Genomic DNA, 22,244 nt, shown 5'->3' with positions numbered 1-22,244 from the left:
AAATCCTTCAGAGCTAAACCCGCCAAGAGAAGAAAAGATCACAGCATCCAAAACATGGGCACAAGTTCAATATTTTGGCCCAAAAAGCTGCCAGCTAAAGTGGAGCGCTGTGCAGTACTGTGAACAAGACATTAATAAAGTGCTGAGTGTCTCGTCCGGTGATACCTCCTGCAGGGTGACCTGTCAGCACCGGCTCTACAGAAAAGGGAGGCAAAAAAACAGAATATGGGTGGAAGAACAGTATTATAAAAGATGAAGAAGAAGCAAATATATGGGTTAATGTATAAAAAATAAATGAACCAAAAAAGTAGGGCAGTAGCCAATAACACCCAGACTGAAAAACATCCAATCAGATTACAACTTTTATGTAAAGAAATGACACATCAGTTTGTAACATTAATGTTTGATTACTTACAGTCCCATATAGGCAAATTATTGAGGGTATGAGGGTAAGCATATCATTTTAGACTGGAAATAGGCAGGTGCAAGAGAGCCTAAAAATCTGCCAGTGTGACCTCACCAGTATACTGATGTACATAGAATTTCATGATACCTATTTGCACAATGTCCTGTAGATGGCGCTGCTATGCCCCTAGATAACCTGATAACTGATACAATGTAATATCACTGATATTGTAACATTTCCTCGCCTTTGGATTGGACTGAATAAATTCCATGTCATATAAAAAAAACTTTGTCCTACGCTGGAGATAAAGAGATAAAAGCTAGAGGCAACCTGTATATTACTTCAGTTTTGGATAATAATATATATATTATATACTGTACATATTGGATTATATAGCCAAACCAGTTCTCTACACTGTACTGATGAGGCCCAACCGGGCCGAAACAACACTGTTTCCAGTTTGGAGTCTGTTCCTTCTGGAATAGATATACTGGTTTGGCTTAATCCCACATGTTATTAGATTTATTGTAGGTCATAATTGGTATTACCTACAAGGTCATTTAACCTACATTTAACACCTTGGAAAATGTATTTGCATACTTCCCAGAATTCCCTATTGGAGTATCTATGGCCTTAAGTCTCCACACGCCTATAAGGTGGCCTTAATTGGCAATAAGGCATAAGGAGAACTCTTACCTTGTAATATAGGAAGTTTTGGCCTTAGCCCGGGGCCCATGGCCTCCTAAAGCACCTACCAAATTTTATACTGAGAAGGACCTTCACTCAAAAATCTCAATGAACATGTACAGAAAAACCATTTCAGGACCATTGAGGGTCCTCCAAAGGTCTTAAAACCTCAGATTGGAAGCAGACAAAAGGGACGCATCCTCCATCTCCCAAGCAGCTTGATTCTAGGGAGTGAATCCGAGACTTGTGAGGGCTATTATAATTCATACAGCGCAGGGACCATGGCAGTCTTAATCCACCCCAGCATGGACAGAGCAGTCCCCGAATTTATGGCAGCATGGAGGCTTAGCGGTTCAAGCCCCATCCAGGTCAACATCTACAAAGAGTTTGTATGTTCTCTCCATGTTTGTGTGAGGCTTTCCTCCCACACTCGAAAACATACTGGTAGGTTGATTACATTGTGAGCCCCATACGGACTGATTTGGCGAGGTCTGTGTAGAGTTGTGAAATCTGTAGGCGCTATATAAATAAAGAATTATTATTTATTATTATCCATACTATACTGTTGATGGTTTCTTTTTAGGAAATACAAGATTTGTGTCCATGAAATGTTCATAAAATACAATTCCATGGTATGGTGGTACACTTCAGCTCGGTCCCAAATAGGCTGGAGGGGGTTTCTAGAGGCAGCAAGTGGCGGTGGCCCTTTAATAAATCTCCCAGCTGTATCTGCGTTTTTTTTTTTTTATAATAATCTTAAAATAATTGCAAGAAGAGTAAAATAATCTCAGCAGCACATACACTAGGAGTGGAGTGACCATGGGATTTCTTTGTGAATAATTTTTAAAAACGCAAGTTATAAATGTAACATCCGTGCCAATACTTCCCTCTATCCGCAGTTGGCAGAATAGGTGGTGTTAATTTGTTTGTGCCACACCCTGTTCTCTGCAGTTCAGCCCTGTCCAGCAAGGGTTACTAGCCGGATGGACAGCTTCTCCGATCTGCTGCTGTAGGCGTGTCCAGGAATGGCCTATATACTTCCCATCAGACCTTGCTGGTTTTTCAGTCTTCTGTGTCCTCCAGTGCTATTGCCTTGTTTTGCTACTCTGTGTTATTCGACCTCTGCTACGCTTGACGGCCATTCTATTTGCTATACGATTCTGTACCTATGCCGCCATCTTGGTTTTGACCCGGTCAAACTCCACTCCGCATTTTCCCTGTCTCAGTCTTGTGTTGGTTGTGTAGCGTTGTGAACACTGGTCTATATACGATTTCCTGTTTTATCTGCCCGCTCTACCGCCCAGCAGCTGTCAGACAAAGTAAGTCTTCCCTGTCACCTTGTAGGGTCACTCAGGGACCGTCAGTTAGGTTCCTGATAGTAGGCAGGGCCATATCCCGCAGGTACATCACAGGGTGAGTTCACCACCAGTTACCCAATCTGACAGCTAGCACCAAGCCTGGTTGCCCTTGTGCTGTTGTTGGACAGGTTCTTTACAATAAATCTGTCATCACACAGTGTTGCACTAGTTCTATGTTTAAGCCACTATCATTATTATTATTATTATTATTATTATTATTAAAACCCCTTTGAGATTTTTTTGGCACTTTAAATGACAAAAAGTCAATGACAAATAACACCAGTGGGGAGTATTTATCGGAACTTCTGTAGCAAAAAGTGGGGTAAAATAATCACAAATGCTAACGTATCACTAGCAATTGCGATTATCTTTCCTTTTCCGCCACATCCAAGCCAGGGGGTGTGGAGGGACATGAAGAGGGGCACGGCCGAAGTGGTTCAGCGTGAGGCGTTCTTGTCCCCATGCCGTTGTACTTGTGGGAGCCAGCGACTTTCAGAGAGAAGTCACTTGTTGTATCCGGCTTTGTCATTGGGGATATCGTATGTATAAAAAATAACCTCCAGTGACTATTAGCAGAAATGTTGAGTGCGGATCTGGAGTATTATACAAGATGTAACTCAGAATAAGTAATTTGGGGAATGTACATATTGACTCTGTTAGCAGAGTTGATCTCTGGAGTAATACAGGATGTAACCCGGTTCTGTACCAACAATCAGCATACCCGGGGAACTTATTTGCACAATACATGCTGTTGCATCGTGTGCATCTAGGGTTAGGATCCGGATCTGCACTTGGGTCCTGTGACTATTGGCTATGGGGGGCCCTATTTGAAACTGGGGACCCTGTGACTATTGACAACTGGGAATATTGTGACTATGGGCCACAGAGGGGCCCTGTCACTATGGGGTTTAGGGAGTACTGTGAATTAGCTACTGGGGGCCCCGTAACTATTTGCTGCTGTGGGGGCACTGTGACTATTGGCTACTGGGGGGGAGCACTGTAACTATATCAGCTACTGTGGGGGCACTATGCCTTTTGTTACTCTACTTTTTTTTCTTCACAAAGCATCAGGTCATTTAAATATATTAGACTGATATGGGAAAGCACAACATTTGCTAGTATGTGCAGGTAGGAGGTGGGCACTGCTGTCCTCTTGAATCAATGCACTTAGTCCTGGGACAAGAGTTCACTGAAAAGGGCCCTCTGAGGCTCTGTCGCACCGGGGCCTTCTTAAAGGACTTCTACCACCAAGATGAAAGACTATATTTGCATACAGTCTTTAATCCTGGTGGTAGATGTCCTTTAAACCTGCAGCTGTATAATGTACACAATGGGGGACATTTATCAGGGCTTCTATGTCAGAAAATTGTACTAGAAGCCCTGAAATAATCGCAATGGATAGCAAACTGGAAGTCACTGTTATTATTTCCACCTATATGTCAACTCTACGCCAAGGGGACATGGAGCAGCGTGAAGGGGGGAACGCGATGGTAGGACCTGGTGAAAAAACATACGCTGGGGATTTCATCATATGCCAGAGAACGAGCGTTGGCATATGATACATCCCCCAAAGTGAATAGCAGAATAGTGAGTGTAGCTCTGGCGTATTATATAAGATGTAACTCAGGATAAATAATATAATGAATAACTGTAAAATGATCTACCTTATCTCTAATATGATGTTACACAGAATACACACAGGAAAATGTTTTTCTTGGTGGCTCTCACCCCTTTTTATATTTTTATAAATTCTTAGCTGTGTCTTCCAATTGTTCCAAATTTCTATTCTACGAGAGAAATATCTAGGACTGGGATGGCAGTAAAAGGAAGAATAAGGGACATGCTGTGTATTCTGCCTGTTCCATTTAACTGGGACGCTGGAATCCAGCACCTTCTAGTGTTATTGTGCCTCCTTATAGAGAACCGCAGACATTTTACAGCTCACAAAACAACTAGTAATAAAATCCAAGCGGGGGTTGTGTGGCCATGCTGGGGAGAGAATGTAAGAGAAAGGACTTTACAACTTGCTCTTTGTACCAGTACAGGTGGCATCAGATCCGATTTAGAAAATTAAAAAGAACCAGTACCCTGCTGGAATAATCTGCTGCTTGTGAAATAAAGAAATTATACATGCATTGTGGATTGCAGGATGGCGGCTGCCTGATTCACACTATTATACAGTAATCTAAGGGGTTGATGGTGATAATGGCTTTAATTGCATCATAATGAGTTATTGAAAATGTAAGACCCATAATGACCCCGTACATGGTATAAATAGGTTCTACTACATTTCTTAATTTCCATTCTGCAGACAACTCCCATCATGCATCAGGATACAACATAAATTCATGAGGGAGATTTATCAGAAGTGTCTAAGGTAAAACTGTTATAGTTGCCCATGGAAACCAATCAGAGATCAGCTTTAGTTTTATTAACAGTTGTAGGAAAATGAAAGCTGAGCACCGATAGGTTTCCATGGGTATCCACAACAGTTAATAATAATTCTTTTATTTATATAGTGCCAACAGATTCTGCAGCGCTGCCCAGAGCTTGCAAAAAGAGTCTCTGTCTCCCCAGGGGCTCACAATCTAATGAACCTACCAGTATGTTTTGGTAGGTGAGGAGAGAACTCTTTGCAGATGTTGACCTTGATGGGACTTGAGCCCAGGACCCCAGCGCTGCAGGGCTGTAGTGCTAACCACTGACCCATAAATCTTCCCCATCATTTCTTTATTCTGTGAAGAGCGTGCTCCACTGCTACTGTTCCCAGATGAGTAACGCAATTTCTAGAACCAGCAATGTGTGAGAAGGTTGCTTTTCTATAGTTGTGTTAACGAGGGTTGAGTCACCAAGTGTCTAATTGCTAGAGGTCTGACTTATGGGACTCCTAATGATGAAAAGGAACCAAGCGTCCAATTATGTTGTACAGCTTTAAGGGACTCTATTGCAAGACTTTATCCCTGCAAACTACTAGAAACCTCAAGTAGATTATAAAATGTTCTTTCTAAAAATTGCTTCCAAAGTCACATCTAATGAGCAGAGAAGAGTCATATTTTACCTGAAACTAGTCACTTTTAGATGCTGGAGGGGAAGCGTCACTTGTGGCTAATGGTTCTGTGAGTTACAGAGCCAGAGATTCAGGCAGTTAAAGACATAGTTAGAAATGTTAGCTGCAGATAGAGATTTAGTTCCCACCGAATCCTAATCCACCTAAACTGCTTGTATCTAGTGTTCTGTAGATCACAAAAGCACAAGTTGTGTTCTAAAAGATTATTAAATACGATTATTATGATAAACAATAAATTTGATAGATGCATCTGAAGTAATTCAGCTTCTAAACTCAGGCAATACATGACTCTTCTCAACTTATATTCACATGACTTTGGAGAAATGTTTTTTTTAGGGAAATAGCCAAAATTTCTAAGAAAAAAAGGGGATTCTAGAAAGCAGATTTGAGGGGACTGGTAGTTTAATGGGGGTAAAATCTGGTGACAGGGTCCCTTTAATCACTGCTCCATTTACTTCTATACAACTGTGGGAGAAAGCCTGAAATTGCAATAAAAGGGAGTAGAGTGCTGGCCGAGTATGTGCAGCAGGTAGGCCGCATTCACACAAACACTTGTGGCCGTACATACTTCCCCCATAAATGGCAATGGCCGCATAGAGCGTCACGTGTGGCAACGTACTGCTCCGTACACAGGAAAAAGATAGGATATGTCCTATCTTTCCCCATGTGTACGGCCAGTACTCCATACATTTCTTTGGAGAGGGGAGGGATCACCCCTCCGCCTCTACACTACACCGGCTACGCCCGGAGGGCATACATTTGTGTACATTTGGCCTTATAAATTTATTTAGCCCAATTTAAGGTGATCACAAGCCCCTGTTCTAATGGTCAGTTATGTCCCCTTCTGTTTCCATTTGCTTTCATGAAGCGGAGATCTTAATGTGGAGGAGCAGAGGTACAAAGTAAAATTGATTGATAGAGAAGTTTATTATATTGGGATTGAGCCTTCCATAACACCTGTACAGGTTACGTACAAGATAGGGTCCGGAGGTTTGTTCTTAAATTGAATTTGTATGTAAGTCGAAACTGTATATTTTATAATTGTAGATCCAGTGACAAATGGAGTTTAAACATTTTTTGCTGTAATGTAAAGGATTATCAATAAAGCTTCATTACTGACACCTTACAGCTGATCATTGCAGTCTGGGACTATAGTAAAGCATTCAGAAAGCTTCACCAGAGGTCCGAGGGGTCTGTCTGTAACTATGGGTTGTCTGTAAGTCAGGTGTCCTTAAGTAGGGGACCACCTGTATTTACCAGTTTAGAAAGAAATGCTGAGACTTGTAGTTCCACATTTTGTCTTAGATTGCAAGAACTATACAATCGGATACATTCAGACATGCATCCAGTGTAGGGTTCAGTACAACGCAGTCTGCTCATACAGTGAGAACATGTCACTGGGAAAACAATTAACGTTCCTTCCATGAGATGTAGCACAGAAATAAGAAGCAGCAATCTGAATCAGCGATTGTAAGAAGGTGAAAGAATCCAGTAAGTGATTTTATGTCTGTGATTCAGATGAAGAGCTTACAAGGAGCAGCTTCGTGAAAGTAATGTTCCCATTAATAAAAGCCTATGTGCTCGTTCCACTCAGCTTTTCACTGACTACGTTCCGCAGCTAATCTCCCAGGCAGGCAAAGTTAGATTCGCACCTCGGGTCCCGCGGGAGGTCATTCTGATACCTGCGATGTGAGATTTGTAATAGTATAACATTTAATTCCATGTCATTTTGGAATATGAAGTTAAAGTACATGCCCATTTTAATACCATTTTAAGCTTCTAGATACAAACATAGGGGGCTATTTATCATACGCCCCCCGCGCTCACATGATAGCCCCGCTGAGCATCTACCTGATGGTAGAATTCTCCTGCCTGTCTCTGCCCTAATTTGTAATGTTATAAACCTGGAACCTAACCTAACTTGTTAAAAACTTAATTTTAGTAATATGTAAATTAACTGCAGAGGCTACTGGGGCGTGTACTAGCCTGGCATAGCACTGGGAGCTAAGGCTACTCCACACCCCAGTAGCCTCTGCATCTAATTTACATAATACTAAAATAAAGTTTTTAATAAGTTAAATTAAGGATTATTAAATTACAGATTAGGGCAGAAGAAGGCAGAAAGCATCTACCATCAGATCTGCTTCTGATTCCTTAAGTAGGTAGGTTTCCTTTAAGATAGCACTGCTGTGGTACAGAACCCTGATAAATACCCCCCATTATCTTTGTAGATACCCAGAGTTACAGCCTGCATTACACATCTGGAGTCAGTGGGGGGAATTTATTAGGACAAGCATTTTGAACTTCAGTCTTAAAATTTCCTCTCCTAGCACTCCAGTGCCTGCATCTAATAAGAGTCTCCGGGCTATTAGTAGATTCAGGCACAAACTCCACCTGACAGAATTTGTGCCCATATTTACTAAGAGGCTGCAGATTTTTAGTATATAAGAGTGTGGGAGCACCAGCTGGGGGAACTTTAAAAAAGGAATTCTTATTGAAGTCCCCCCAGTGTATATATACACTCACCGGCCACTTTATTAGGTACACCTGTCCAACTGCTTGTTAACACTTAATTTCTAATCAGCCAATCACATGGAGGCAACTCAGTGCATTTATCCATGTAGACATGGTCAAGACAATCTCCTGCAGTTCACACCGAGCATCAGTATGGGGAAGAAAGGTGATTTGAGTGCCTTTGAACGTGGCATGGTTGTTGGTGCCAGAAGGGCTGGTCTGAGTATTTCAGAAACTGCTGATCTACTGGGATTTTCACGCACAACCATCTCTAGGGTTTACAGAGAATGGTCCGAAAAAGAAAAAACATCCAGTAAGCGGCAGTTCTGTGGGCGGAAATGCCTTGTTGATGCCAGAGGTCAGAGGAGAATGGGCAGACTGGTTCGAGCTGATAGAAAGGCAACAGTGACTCAAATCGCCACCCGTCACAACCAAGGTAGGAAGAAGAGCATCTCTGAATGCACAGTACGTCGAACTTTGAGGCAGATGGGCTACAGCAGCAGAAGACCACACCGGGTGCCACTCCTTTCAGCTAAGAACAGGAAACTGAGGCTACAATTTGCACAAGCTCATCGAAATTGGAGAGTAGAAGATTGGAAAAACGTTTCCTGATGAGTCTCGATTTCTGCTGCGACATTCGGATGATAGGGTCAGAATTTGGCGTCAACAACATGAAAGCATGGATCCATCCTGCCTTGTATCAACGGTTCAGGCTGGTGGTGGTGGTGTCATGGTGTGGGGAATATTTTCTTGGCACTCTTTGGGCCCCTTGGTACCAATTGAGCATCATTGCAACGCCACAGCCTACCTGAGTATTGTTGCTGACCATGTCCATCCCCTTATGACCACAATGTACCCAACATCTGATGCCTACTTTCAGCAGGATAATGCGCCATGTCATAAAGCTGGAATCATCTCAGACTGGTTTCTTGAACATGACAATGAGTTCACTGTACTCAAATGGCCTCCACAGTCACCAGATCTCAATCCAATAGAGCATCTTTGGGATGTGGTGGAACGGGAGATTCGCATCATGGATGTGCAGCCGACAAATCTGCGGCAACTGTGTGATGCCATCATGTCAATATGGACCAAAATCTCTGAGGAATGCTTCCAGCACCTTGTTGAATCTATGCCACGAAGAATTGAGGCAGTTCTGAAGGCAAAAGGGGGTCCAACCCATTACTATCATGGTGTACCTAATAAAGTGGCCGGTGAGTGTACATTACAGTACTTATTGTGTACTGATCCTGAGTTACAGTCTATATAATACTCCAGAGCTGCACTCACTATTCTGCTGGTGAACTGACTTGAGCTGCTTTAACCACTTGACCCTTTTCTGGATCAATTGGAATGTTAATGGATCAATCTGGAATGTTAATGGAGTGAGGTTTGATAAAACAGCCTGTACTTGATCTTGCTTGGTCTACAGTTCACACAGGGCAGAATAAGGGGTATTGATAATGGGCCATCAATTTCAGAACATCACCCCAGATTCCTATCACCCCATCCCACGCAGCTGTTCAAAGGAGTCACAATGCACCCAAACTAGTGCATGCTCACTGTGGCCCCTGACTACTTCTCAATAATGATAGTGCTAAATATCAATCTGCTGACTAATTTGTTTAACCTAAAAAGAAGAAAAAAGTTATATTTTTTAGGATTGTGCTATGGGCTATCCTACTAACAGGTCATCAATATGAAAGTGCTGGAAGGGGTATTGGCGGTGAAAGGGGATGGGGTGTTTCACATTTTCACACACTCTTAATGGTCATGCAGGATGATCAATGAGACATAATTTGTGCCAGATTAATAACTCTGGCACACTAAAAATAAGTCACTAGCTGAGTAATGGGTTTAATATGCTACACTGGGCAGATCTGCTTACTATCACCAGATTATATGGTTTATTATGGATATGTATAATAAACGGCCATTCTGTATCGCAAGACGCAGAAAGACCTAGAACTTTTCCTGTATTTGAGCAATAAATGACTCAAGTCTTGGTTGACTTGGTTGATGGGATCGATACGTGTAAAATCCACAGACTGTAGAAATGGTGGCAGATCAGCAGCGAAGCAGCTTCTATACAGTAACAACTAAACAGATTATTGCTTAATCACTTGCAAAATGTCTTCATCTCCTCTGCCCCCGGGCACCGGAGCTGATAGATACAGCAAGGAAAATATTTTGTGCCAAGAAACGGCAACTCTCCCCTCTGCCTGCTTTATCGCGTAACGCTTTGAGTGTTTTTGTAATCTGTTTACACGGATCGCGTCTTGAGAGCTCCCGCACGCGCTGTTAGCCCTCGATTTAATATTACCAACAAACACACCATCTGGAAGGAGATGACTCGAGTCACATCTGGAGTCACTAATGGACAGTAATGGTCGCCTCTTAATGGACGGTTCATGCAACGCCAAAGGCACAGTACAGGGCTGTAAATCTACATCACTATGGCACACCCAACCAGATAGGTTACTGTTTATAGAAGATTGGAAAAACATAGTTTTGCACATGTTTTGTGTAATATTACAGCATAGTCCCCATTCATTTTAGTAGCACTGAGTTGCAATTCAAAAAACAACCATGAACACTTGTGGGGCTGTTTCTAAAAGGAAAGGAGTTTGGAAAAATATTACATTTTTCTTTTCACTGGAAGTGAAATTTGGATGGTTATTAATAGTAGTGAATATAATAATCAGTTCTCTCAGTGAATATAATGATCAGTTCCCTGTCCCTCTCTATTCCATGGCCAATGTGTTACTACACCTCCTTTCTCTGCCTTATGTCCTTGAGCAACCCTCATTCCTCCTCACTGATACCCCCTCTCTCCTGTACCCCTGTATCCTCCCCCTCTGCTTATACGAGCTGACCGGAGCAAGTTAATCTTGCACATGTGCAGTCAGCTCCTTCTATCTGTCATGTGCATGGAGCAGTAAAATTGTCTCACCACATCACACGTGTCGATTCACTTGGCCGGTTACGACCCGTCTTCACTGCTCCTAGAGAATGACAGATAAAGGAGCTGACTGTGCAAAAAGAAAGATTTGCTTCTGTAGTCAGCTCATGTAGGCATGGGGGAGGAAAGGGAGTATGAGTGAGGAGCAGGGAGCATGACTCTAGGACACAGGGACTCATTTCATTGAAGCTGACGCCCCCGTGACTCTCTGGAGTTGACGGCAGAGGATCTATATGTATTTTTGCAGTCTTAATACAAGGGCTATTGGACACCTAAAATGTTGTATCCTGATGGCAGGTTCCCTTTAAATAGCAGATTTGGCCCGCTTAGAAGCTGCTTCTCTGCTACTTATAGCCATATTTCTGACAATGTCTCACAGTTTCTGTTCTGTAAAAAGTTTCCATTTCCTAGCATTCTGTTTCAAACTAATAAAACATGTGTTCTTCTGTACAAAACATATTTTGTTCTGTACAGTATTTAAGGCTGCTTCTTAAGTTGTTATGATATATTTCAAATGGAAATTCATAAAAATGACTAATATACTTTATATATGAAAGATAGTGCAGATTCAGTCCCAATTCCGCAGTTCAGGAAGCTTAATTTATATACTTAGGCTACATGCACACAACCGTTATTGTGGCTGTGGTTTGGACGCCCCAGATCACAGCCACAATAGAGGTCTATGGCACCTGATCAGGGTAGAGTGATGATGGTTATACTCAGCGTTTAACCCCCTAATGAAAAATAGTACCCAAAGTTGAAAATGCCCCTTTTTCCCGATTTTGCAACATATAAAACATTTTACCAAAGGTAAAGGTAAAAGCCTACATTCCTCAAAATGGCAGCTTTGAAAACGTCATCTCATCTCGCCACACACAGCTCCAATGAAGTATGAAAAAGTTATTAGCTAGAATGGACATATGGAAAATAAATATATGAATGTTAAGGAAATACTGACCTTTATGGTACCTACAGCTGTGATAAATGGCTCCATTTTTTGATCAGATGGCAAACAGCTGTACTTACATACTTTTCAATGTATCATTGCACATTTATAGTAATTTTGATGGATTGTTCATCCATTCTGTCAAAGAGTGAATGTCCTTGTCAGATCCATTTTCTCATTGGAGCCATTGTCCAATAACAGTCAATTGGTCCATGAAAAAAAGATGGGACCTGAGTGCTATTGGTTAAAATTGGTGACGTCAGTTTTTCAGGGCAGGTTTATCTGACAAATTTGCTAAGCTTAAGACCCACCCCTGAGGAGCCAATTTTTAAAGGTTCTGTGTCTTACAGTTCACATAGCAACTTAAAAATTTATACTAGTCCATTGTTATTTGCTATTGCTTTAACAAGTCCTAAAGGGTCAGACAGGTAGACGCAGATTCCTAATAGGAAACACACATAGCTTCAAGACTGCCATAAATGATCTCCATGTACAGACAAATGCAAATAGTTTTGTCCTCTCTTAAAGCCTATTTCATACAATCCAATTGAAATGTAAATTGAAGGTGGCAAAAAATATAATTGTTTATGAAGTTTACTTGTCTATCGGGAATACAATCTGCCAGCTTTTCACTGATTTAATAATGGAAGCAGTCAAAGCAATTTGGATTGTGAAATTAAAAAGGAGCATCGTGCTGTTTGATAATAGTTAAACAAATCAGATTAACCCTTGGTGTTACAATAGACATTAGAAAACCAAACAGTTCGTTAGCATTGTACAAATGTTTAAAAATATTTATCCTTTAGAATTCCAATCATCCATCATCATCTGGGGTATAGAGACCTGTTTTGGTATTGGTACATGAGAAGTTTGGTTAGAGGACCACTTCCAATTTATACATTTCTGTTGTAAAAAAAATGCTTGTCCTTAAAACATGTTAGCTTGCGTAGGGGTGGCAAAAAACAAGTGTACCTTGGTCCAGTCCTTCAAGTTTTCGGCACATGCACTCGGCTGCAAGAGCCAGTAGGTCACGGGACCTGTTTTGGCCAACAGGACATCACTTGAAGAAAACGAGATCCAGGGATCAGCCTAAGCAGGTCCCATGATTTTCCAGTACTTCTGCCTGGACACAAGTTAAGAATACAGGAGGTACCAGTGTAACACAGGAGCTGGAGCAGGTTAAAACAAACTTGTCACCAGAAATGTGATTGTTAGCTGGTGACATGTTCCAAAAGCCTATGCTAGGCTGATTTTAAAAATGCCTTTGTCAGCATTCTGAATCATTTCAGTACTTTATAAAACTTTATTTTACATTGCCTGAGTTTCTGCCAGCAACGTGTGGTAGGTTCCAGGGGAAGAACAGCTGCAGCAGCTTGACTCCACTTGACAGGAATTGGGAGGGGGGAAGGAGCTGGAGGAGTGTGGAGGAAAGGAGTCTGAGACACAGGCACACAGGCTGCTGCAGGTCCCCTCCCCCAAGACTCACCACATGCTGCTGACAGGGAGCCATGTAATGTGCAATAAAGTTTTATAAATTACTGAAAAGATTCAGAATGTTGACCAAGACATTTTTAAAATCCCCTTTGTATAGGATATTGGAACCTGTCACCAGCTAAAAATCACATTCCTGGTAACAGATTCACTGGATTTTTCCCCAAAGGTTTTTCTACAATTCCTGAACGTCCCAACCTATAGGTGGGGCTGTTTGTAGTTTTTTAACTGTATATTATCGTATATATTGTGTATTATATAATAGTGAAAATCATTGGCACCTACCATATTGACAGCGCGGTCCCTGGAAGCCTGCGGGGCATATACAGCGCTGGGAAGATCCTTCAACACAATTTCCTCCATTGAAACAGACTCCAGAATTGCAGGCAGCTGAAGGAAAATAAGAACAACATGTTAAAATATGCCCTGATTGGATCATCTGTATCATGGTTTTTATATGAACAGATAACATAACTAATAGGAACTGACATGTTAATAGTATAGACTTTTCATCTGCACTTTTACAATAGAACTGTCAATAGAAGCTAAACAGCACCCAGGTTATCTGATGACACTTATCTGCAACAGAAGACATCAGACCACCCATGCTTTCCAACATACATTATAGACATTATAGCACAAACAGTTGCACGAGCCACTTTCTAATATACTCTGTGTTTCAAGTTATAAACATTTTCAAGATGCTTGCTTGTTGTCAGTGAATGGAAACAATATCAATAACATGCAGTGGAGTCAGGGCTGTCGTGATGAAGTTTAACTGTCAGAGTTAAATCTCTGAGGGAAAATACAACTTTTGCCACATATTCTATGTGTTGTATTACATACAGAATTTATTTTGGGGAGAAGTTAAGATTGATAGTACACTGTGCTTGGGGGTGGGCAATCGGCGAAGCAATGGGAGTGTGTTATGGCACACATTCATCGCGGCATACTACACGAGACACCCCTTTCATCCCTCTTTCTCTCTGTCAAAAGAGAGACACCCTTAGGATGCTGCCAGACATCCCACATTCAGGATGCAGTGTGCGCAGTGGAAACTTTCATGGCCCAAGCCATAGCTAATGTCATGGCCCTTATCCCACCCCAAAAAGAATAATACATTCCATTACTGGCACCAAACCACTTAATGTTCACCTTTCTGTATAATACTCCTTCCGTATACCCACGCACAATGTATAATGACACCTTCTTGTGGCAACAATACTATATAATGCCTATTGTTCCCCCCACCACGGACACACACTGTATAATATCCTATTAAGGTACCACCTCATAATGTCCCCCAAAGTGATTTGTATATCGCTACGGAATTTGAAGATTATTATTAAAGTTACCCACCAACTAATGATACCTCCCATTCTATGGACCTTAACTTCTTATGCCGCCTTCATTTAACCCTCACTTTTAATGTCCCCCTTTCAGTAGATCCTCAACTTATAATGCTCTATTTTTGTAGCTCTCTCATTATAATGCTTCCTTTTCACTTAAGCCACCACCAGCTGTATTTGCATCCAAAGCACATAGCTAGAATTTTAGACCCAAAAATCTAGCACTGCCCCACTGAATGAGCCTAATCACAATTTTTCTATGAATCCTGGACTTTCCTGGTTACATCTGCAACATCCCCCATCGGGGCCTAGCTTTTTCTTGGGGCCCGGACTACCAGAGTGGCTGGCGGTTGTGGCCTAGGCACGCTAATGTCACGTGCTTGGTATGGGGACCAGAGGGCTGTCCTACAGCCTGGCAGGTCTCCAGCAGGTGGTGTTGGCAAGAAATGATGTAGAGGGAGAGGCTGTGATACTGGTTCTCACTGGGGCAGCCCTTAGAGTCTGTAGTATGTGTCCCTGGTAGCCCTTGATGGTGATACAGCCGTAGCAGGGACCAGACGGAGGCAACGTTGTGCATAAAAGTAACTTACAGTTCTTTATTCAACCAACGGTAACAACACGCCAAACTATTCTGTACAAGTGCAGTACTGGAGTGATCTTGGAGAAGGAACCTCAGGACTTGTCTCACCAGCCTGGATGCAGGGGCAGTCTGGGATGTAGCTGTGTTCAATCCTGGAAGCTGCAGCTTTGTCCTGTTAGTCCTGTGTCACTCTATCTGTAATAGCTGAGATAAGGCCTAGGAGGCCTGTGTGCAGAGCACGAGCTCAGAGCTCCTCCTGTGTTGAGAGCTTGATCTGAAGAGAGGTAACTCTCCTTGAAGTTTCTGGAACTCTCTTCTAACTCCTCCCCTGACCAAGGGTTTAGTTCCTCCCTAGTCAGGTGGTCTCCGTCTCCGATCACACTCCAGTTACAAAAGTGGAACATCATTGGATGATAACATTAACATGCTTAACCCTTGCCTATCCAGGCAGAATCTACTGCTGCACAATTACCTGAGCATATGTGTAGTGTCCTGCAGGGGAGCTGATCAGACTCATTACCAGGGGGACACATATATAAGGGGCTTATTCGCAAAAACTCCTCTGCCTTGCATTGGCAGGCCTGTACACAATTTGGAAGTTTGATTTTGGGAAGGACTAAACAGCATCATGTGACTTTAAAATTGCAGTGTTACACGGTGATATTGATACAGATGTGTTTTAGGATTTTCTTTGCAGACCACAAGTCGGCTGCAACAGTCCCATTATAGAGCTACATGCCACTGCAACTTGCACATGACCAGGTATATTATATATATATACACCATCATTAGGTATATATTATATATATCATTATTAGATACTATGGATCTCATCACTGCCATGTTTTCTAGCAGTTGCGGGTGTTTTGGAGGACTGTGTAGACTCCATAGGAGGAAAACCATCCTACACTGTACCTTACAAATCCTCTGGCAGTCACTGCATTGCCCGTGAGACAGATTGAGTCTGTATAATCCCCAGGACATATCATCTTGCATTTAGACAATGGATGCTGTGTGCTGTTCTACTTACAAGCTCCAAGAATTACCAGCGGACGCTTTCATTATTCTATTTTATTTTTGCTTTCTAATTTAAACTTGATCACATAATTTCCATCTTATTCTCTGCAGTTCATGTAAGTTACAAATAAAACGGCATCCACATACTATTACTGAATGTCTTCCTTAAAAACAACATGGAACATCCTTACGGCTGTAAATTAGCAGTTTCTTCCATTCCCAATGGAAGAAAAAAGTGGTCCACACTCCCTGGAATCTGGTAAAAACGAGTCTATAGCTTAATTTTCACAGTCAAGTTATAACATAGTGCATTATGTACAAGAATATCGCATTTCAGACCATACTGGTCTTTAATCATAGATCTCCCCATACCCATCAGACCACAATGATCTTTAATCATAGATCTATGATTAAAGATCAGTATCCACACAAAATAGAGGAAAAAGTCAGCTCACCTTCCTTGTTCAGTGGAAAAGGAGATTTCTGGCCCGTGCGACGGATCACCTGGGCTTCTCAGGTACAATGATGTTCCAACACAAAACGGAAAAAGATCCCGCTGCATACTGACATGGGTAGCCATGATTAAGACTATGTCGAAACGCGTAGGCTTTATCTGCTGATTTTACATGTGTCTTCCAAGTTCTCTTTTTGCCTGGCTGAATGTTTTATAAATTTGAAATAAAGTGAAGAAGATATTTTAAAGGAGTCAGTTTGCAGCAGGATCTTTTTCTGTTTTGTTTAAAGATCAGTATGGTCTGAAACGCGACACACTCAGTATACTTGTACGTGTAGTACTATGTGCATTTCCCAACTGTGAAAATAAAGCTATAGCCTAGTTTTTAATTTCAAGTGAGCACAGACCATTTTTTCTTCCATTGTATCTGGAAGAAGATGGAGATTTTTCTACAGGCCTTGCACTGGGGAGGTGAGCTGACAACAATGCCACGTTTCACTATACTATGGTGAGGAGTGAATGATACTTTATGATTAATCTCAGTTAGCTGACTAGCTATAGGAGGTGAGTCACTCTTTTAAATAAGTCTCCCACATGCTTTACTGCCTTAATAATCCCTGAATGTTCATCAAGTGATTAAGCATTCCCAATACCTACTTTTGATCTGTGTGCAGACTATCCATGATTCTTTGTTTACCTGTCTAAGCACTGATGAATAGGAGGGACTGAAGCAGGCGAGTAATGACTCAATCTGCAGCGTCCACCTTCCTTCCTAGAGTCTGTGAGATAGAGAGACACAGAGTAGGAAAGAGGAGGCAAAATTACAGGTACATAGACATGCAGAGACTTGTCGAATGGAACAGATTTATATAAATATGACCAACCCCTTAAAGCCTCTTTGCCAAATGGAAAAGATTTATATCCAAGTGACCAACCCCTTAACGCCTCTTTGCCAAATTCCAAGCACAAAGACACTGTCATATGCTGAAAGGAGACACAGTAGGTCTCTCTCCAAAACATAGATCACATAAGGCTGATGGAAATTGAAAGATGTTATACTTATCTTTAATATAACACCAACATGTTTTAGGTACATGTTTCTAGGTACTATAGAACTAAAGATATAGGCATCTCAAGTGACGATCCCCCTTCAGCCTTTTGCCTCATCTCAAATATACAATATGACTCTTGTCTGCTCACTTTCTCATGTATTTGCAGGAGATTTTTTTTTATAGGTAAGCAGATGAGAGTACACATAAAAGAGGGAATTATAGAAATGACATTTCATACCCTGAGAGGGGTAGCAGTTTCATGGGGTGAAATCCTGTAACAGGTTCCCTACAAGTGCTACTTAGCCATATAAACTTAATTCATTACTCATACATTGGCAATCAATTTGATAGGTACCCTCCTACTCAGTTCCTCAATTGTACAGGTGTTAAGATGTAGCAACTCCAGGAAAAATCATGTTATATTACACACTACGATACTAAACTATACACTGCTATACACTACTAAGTAAAAACAAGTTGGTTGTTAACTAAAGGGGGAAGTAGAAAAGAACACAAGAACAGAGGGGGATACAATTGATAATGACCACAGGCAGCACACCAAGCCCCAACACTTGTTTCACAAATATGCTTCTTCCAGGGGGGGGGGGGGGGGGTTGACACACGTAATTTGCAAATATGTTTCTTTCAGGAGTCTGGCACACCCCCAGAAGAAGCATATTTCAAGAAGACATTTAGGGGGTTGGTGGTCTGTCTGTGATTGGTATCAATTTTACTGTATTTCCCTCTGTTTTGTCATCTATCTACTTCCCCCTTTAGTTGATAACTAATAGCTCTTTTTTCATAAATTTATACATACATTTTGGCCTGTTTGGCTGCTCTTTCTTCATTTGTGCCTCTATTGTGGGTCCTTTTCCAGCACAGTCTGGGTACTGGTAAACTCTTTCTACAAAGACCAATATGTAAACTTGAAGAATCTCCTGGCCTGGATGCTGGACTAACCAACTTTTTGCAATTTTTACTTGATTCCTGGTCCCCGTACAGCACGTCTGAGCACCGGCTGAATACTATGTCGGCTATTGAAGAGTGGTGAGCTGAATCCTCCTTTTTAGATTTCGTTCTGGATGCTAAGGGGTGGCCACTGAAGTCATCAAATATAGTTAAAGAAAAGCTCAGGTACAAAAAAAACTAGGGGCCACAATTAATTTACTGCTACCTAGTCAGTCCTGTTTTAACTTAGGCATATAATAATATGCATCCCTGGTTCCTGCTTGCTCTTGTCTTACCGTCAGATATGGAGCATGCCTTCTGCATTGACTATTTCCATACCTGATGCAGGCTGCCACTTGGGGTAATTTAACAAATGGATGCACAAATTAAATTGCAGATGTCTGGCTTATTTCTGATCCTGTGCACATCTCGCAGTTCATAAAGAAGCTGAGCTCTGCGATTTAATTTCAGGGGTTGCCTGACGACAAGATAACGGAAAGAGAAAAAAATCAATCCATGCCACTAAGGGGAAAATGCATTTATTGCAAACTATAATTTGGAACTCTGAATTCATCTTAATGTCCTAAAAAAAAGGACAGTCCTAGCATATTAATTAGACATGGAAAATGCAACCTGAACACTGGTCTTAACTAGTCATAATTCTCAATGTGTTGGTGGGCACTCTCAGGGAAGTCAAAAATTATTAAGGGAGTACATATTTATATGGATTTCCATTACAGGAATAGCCATCAGATGTTTAATCTGGGCATCTTTTGTACAATCAACTGTCTATGGCAACTTGTGCTTGCTTATGATGTCCCACTTTACGCGGACCTTCTTTGTCTGAGGTTTAGACCCTCACTCAATCACACAATCATTCATGGTATCTTGTCCCTCGTGTACTTTTTTTTTTTATGTGATGTCCTTTTGTCAACCTTGGAAATCACAAAGTTCTGAAATTATGTTTTTGATAATTTGTTTGTGCATCTCCTGACTTGGTAACTGGATATGCTCTTGGCTAACTCTCTGGGTCGAATTTTGCCTGATTCTAGTATAACTTATGATTGCTCTTTGATCCAACTCCCATCTGCTTCAGTACCAGATATGTCCTTGACTACTCTATATCTCTGGGGCATCTTTGGAACTGACTGAAGTGATTTGTCTAGCTTATGTTCTGGTCATGTTCTGGTTTCCAGGACCACCACTATTGTACAGGCCATGAAATGAAAACACCAAATAGTAAAGTCCAGATAACTTCCTTAGACACTGCTCTTTTATTGAACTGACAACAATCCAGTCTTACCACAGCAGCTCCAATATTAGGCTACATGCATACGACATTTTAATTTGGCCATCAGGTGACTTCATAAACTACGGCCAGCTCGCAGCCGCCTTTGACTTTTATTTTGCACAGTTTCGATGTGGTGAACACTCTTGGCCACATTTATTGAAGTGTCCCTACACCTACATAGGGATTACCACAGGGAGAGGAATCCTTCACCTGCAGCCTTTCCCTCCTTTCTTGCAAATTCACTTGTCGGATATCTGCCAGGCGTGGATGAGGCCTGTTCCTTCGGTACCCTGCACAGAGATCCAGACACCGTGCTCTGCCAGCCATTCAGTTACCTAAGTGGTCCAGCTGCCCCCAAGCCAGAAAAGGCCCTAGTCCCAGATTTTTTATTTGCCCGACACATAACCAAATTATGCATATAAAGGGGCCTTCCGGTGCAGAGTCAGACCACATGACACATTTATTACTGTGACTCAATAGAATTCTCTTGCACGCTGTATGGTAATGGTGCACCAAAAAATAGTTGGTGCACTCTGTCGGAGCAGTACAAGGGGCACCATATTCATGAATTTAATGCCTTGATCGAATTGGCGAAACGTCGCACTATGTTGGTGGAATAAAACCTCTTTATTCACTGGAAATACCGGAGTGCTGCTTCTCAATTTTCTATTACCTGATATTGGGGTCACTGTCGGACCTCTTAAAGAAGACCTGCACCCGAATATATACATATACACGGTGCCGCTCAAAACACCCTATTTTTGGACTATATTCATGAATCATGTGCACCACATGCACAAGAGAGGAAAGATAAGCGTCTTAGCCCAAGGGGAGACATAGCAGTGCTTAGTGTGTGTTTTATTGGTAAGGTGAGATGGCAGAGCTGAGTGTGACATTGATGTTATATCCATCTTATGACTCTGATTTGTCCCTTCTCTTTGTTTCCATGTGCAAGATATTAGTAGAATCTTAAGAAGCTAAATGAAAGTGTAGGTAAACCCTGTACCATGATAATCTAAGCACATTGTCAGCACACAGCAGGAGCATAGCACAGAAGAATCTTACCTTGAGCAACCAGTGCAGTGATTGAAGCAAAAACAGCAATAAAACTTAGTAAAATTGCAAGGTAACGGGTTAAAAGTTATCTTCATCATGTGAGCATCATTTAGGGATTAAGATTTGAGAACTTTTTTTCATGGTTGAACCCTTTTAATACTGAGACAAGTAGTAAGTAGATACATGTTAGATTTTAGGTCTGCTGCCCCTTCAGGAGACCCCATATTTGTACTTAAATGTATTCTATCCAATATTCTATACAAACTGCAAGCATATCAGAAGGGTTATCACATACCTGTGACTAGAATCTCATTAAGAGTTCAGCATAACTTGGACTTGCAGGAGTAACTAACACAAGGAAACTTTTTCCATAAAACAATAAATCATATTTCTACCTTATCTCCCAAATTGTTTTGCCTCTTGAGAGATTATATTTTGCAATTCCCCGTCCAGTACAAACAATATCTTTGTAATGGGATTTTCAAATTTGATAAATACTTTTTAGCCTTTGGCCGCAATTTCACAGGCTGCAGTCGGCGTGTCTTTAAACGTTCCGCAGATGTTCGTTTGCCACGTGGAGAAATGATGTTGACTGTATGAACTTCTAAAGCATTAAGTCTCCATAAGATGTATCAACAGCGGCACTTGTCTGAGGCCTCATGTAATAGATCATAGACACTAGGATCCATTTGAGAGTATAATCTATGGATGGTGGACAGCTGGGTCTTCCATCATGTCTCACAGTCATGTCCTGTGAATGGCTAAGTGACGTTCAAATCCTAATACACAATTTTACTTTACTCTATATTCATATGTGCAGTTCTTAGGCCACGTAGCTCAATAACTCTACTGAGGTCCTATAGCTGTTGGATAGTTCCTTACTGTTTAAAGGAAATCTATCATCAAAATCAAGCATGATAAACCAGGAGCAACCAAGGACATCTTGCAATATTTGTTATCCATGGCCTTCTTCCTTCTAAAAATCAACTATTAAAATAATGATAATGAACCCGAAGGGCTCCTAGGGTGTTACCAGGAGCCCTTGTTGCTCATTAAAATAATTTTA

At 41.4% G+C, this 22,244-nt stretch overlaps 1 protein-coding gene across 1 annotated transcript in view; it reads right to left on the bottom strand.

Annotated features, from left to right (window-relative positions):
• MEGF6 (multiple EGF like domains 6) overlaps positions 1 to 22,244 on the bottom strand; it is a 262,844-nt gene that overhangs the window by 160,651 nt on the left and 79,949 nt on the right. Inside the window, exon 4 of the mRNA XM_072156315.1 lies at positions 13,717 to 13,821. Within this exon, the coding sequence (XP_072012416.1) occupies positions 13,717 to 13,821 (105 nt within the window). The remainder of the gene's footprint in view (positions 1 to 13,716; positions 13,822 to 22,244) is intronic.

This window comes from Engystomops pustulosus, chromosome 6 (genome assembly GCF_040894005.1).
Source record: "Engystomops pustulosus chromosome 6, aEngPut4.maternal, whole genome shotgun sequence".
Classification (NCBI taxonomy): Eukaryota; Metazoa; Chordata; class Amphibia; order Anura; family Leptodactylidae; genus Engystomops; species Engystomops pustulosus.
Note: the sequence above shows the minus strand (reverse complement) of the source record. Positions and strands in the feature narration are given on the sequence as shown.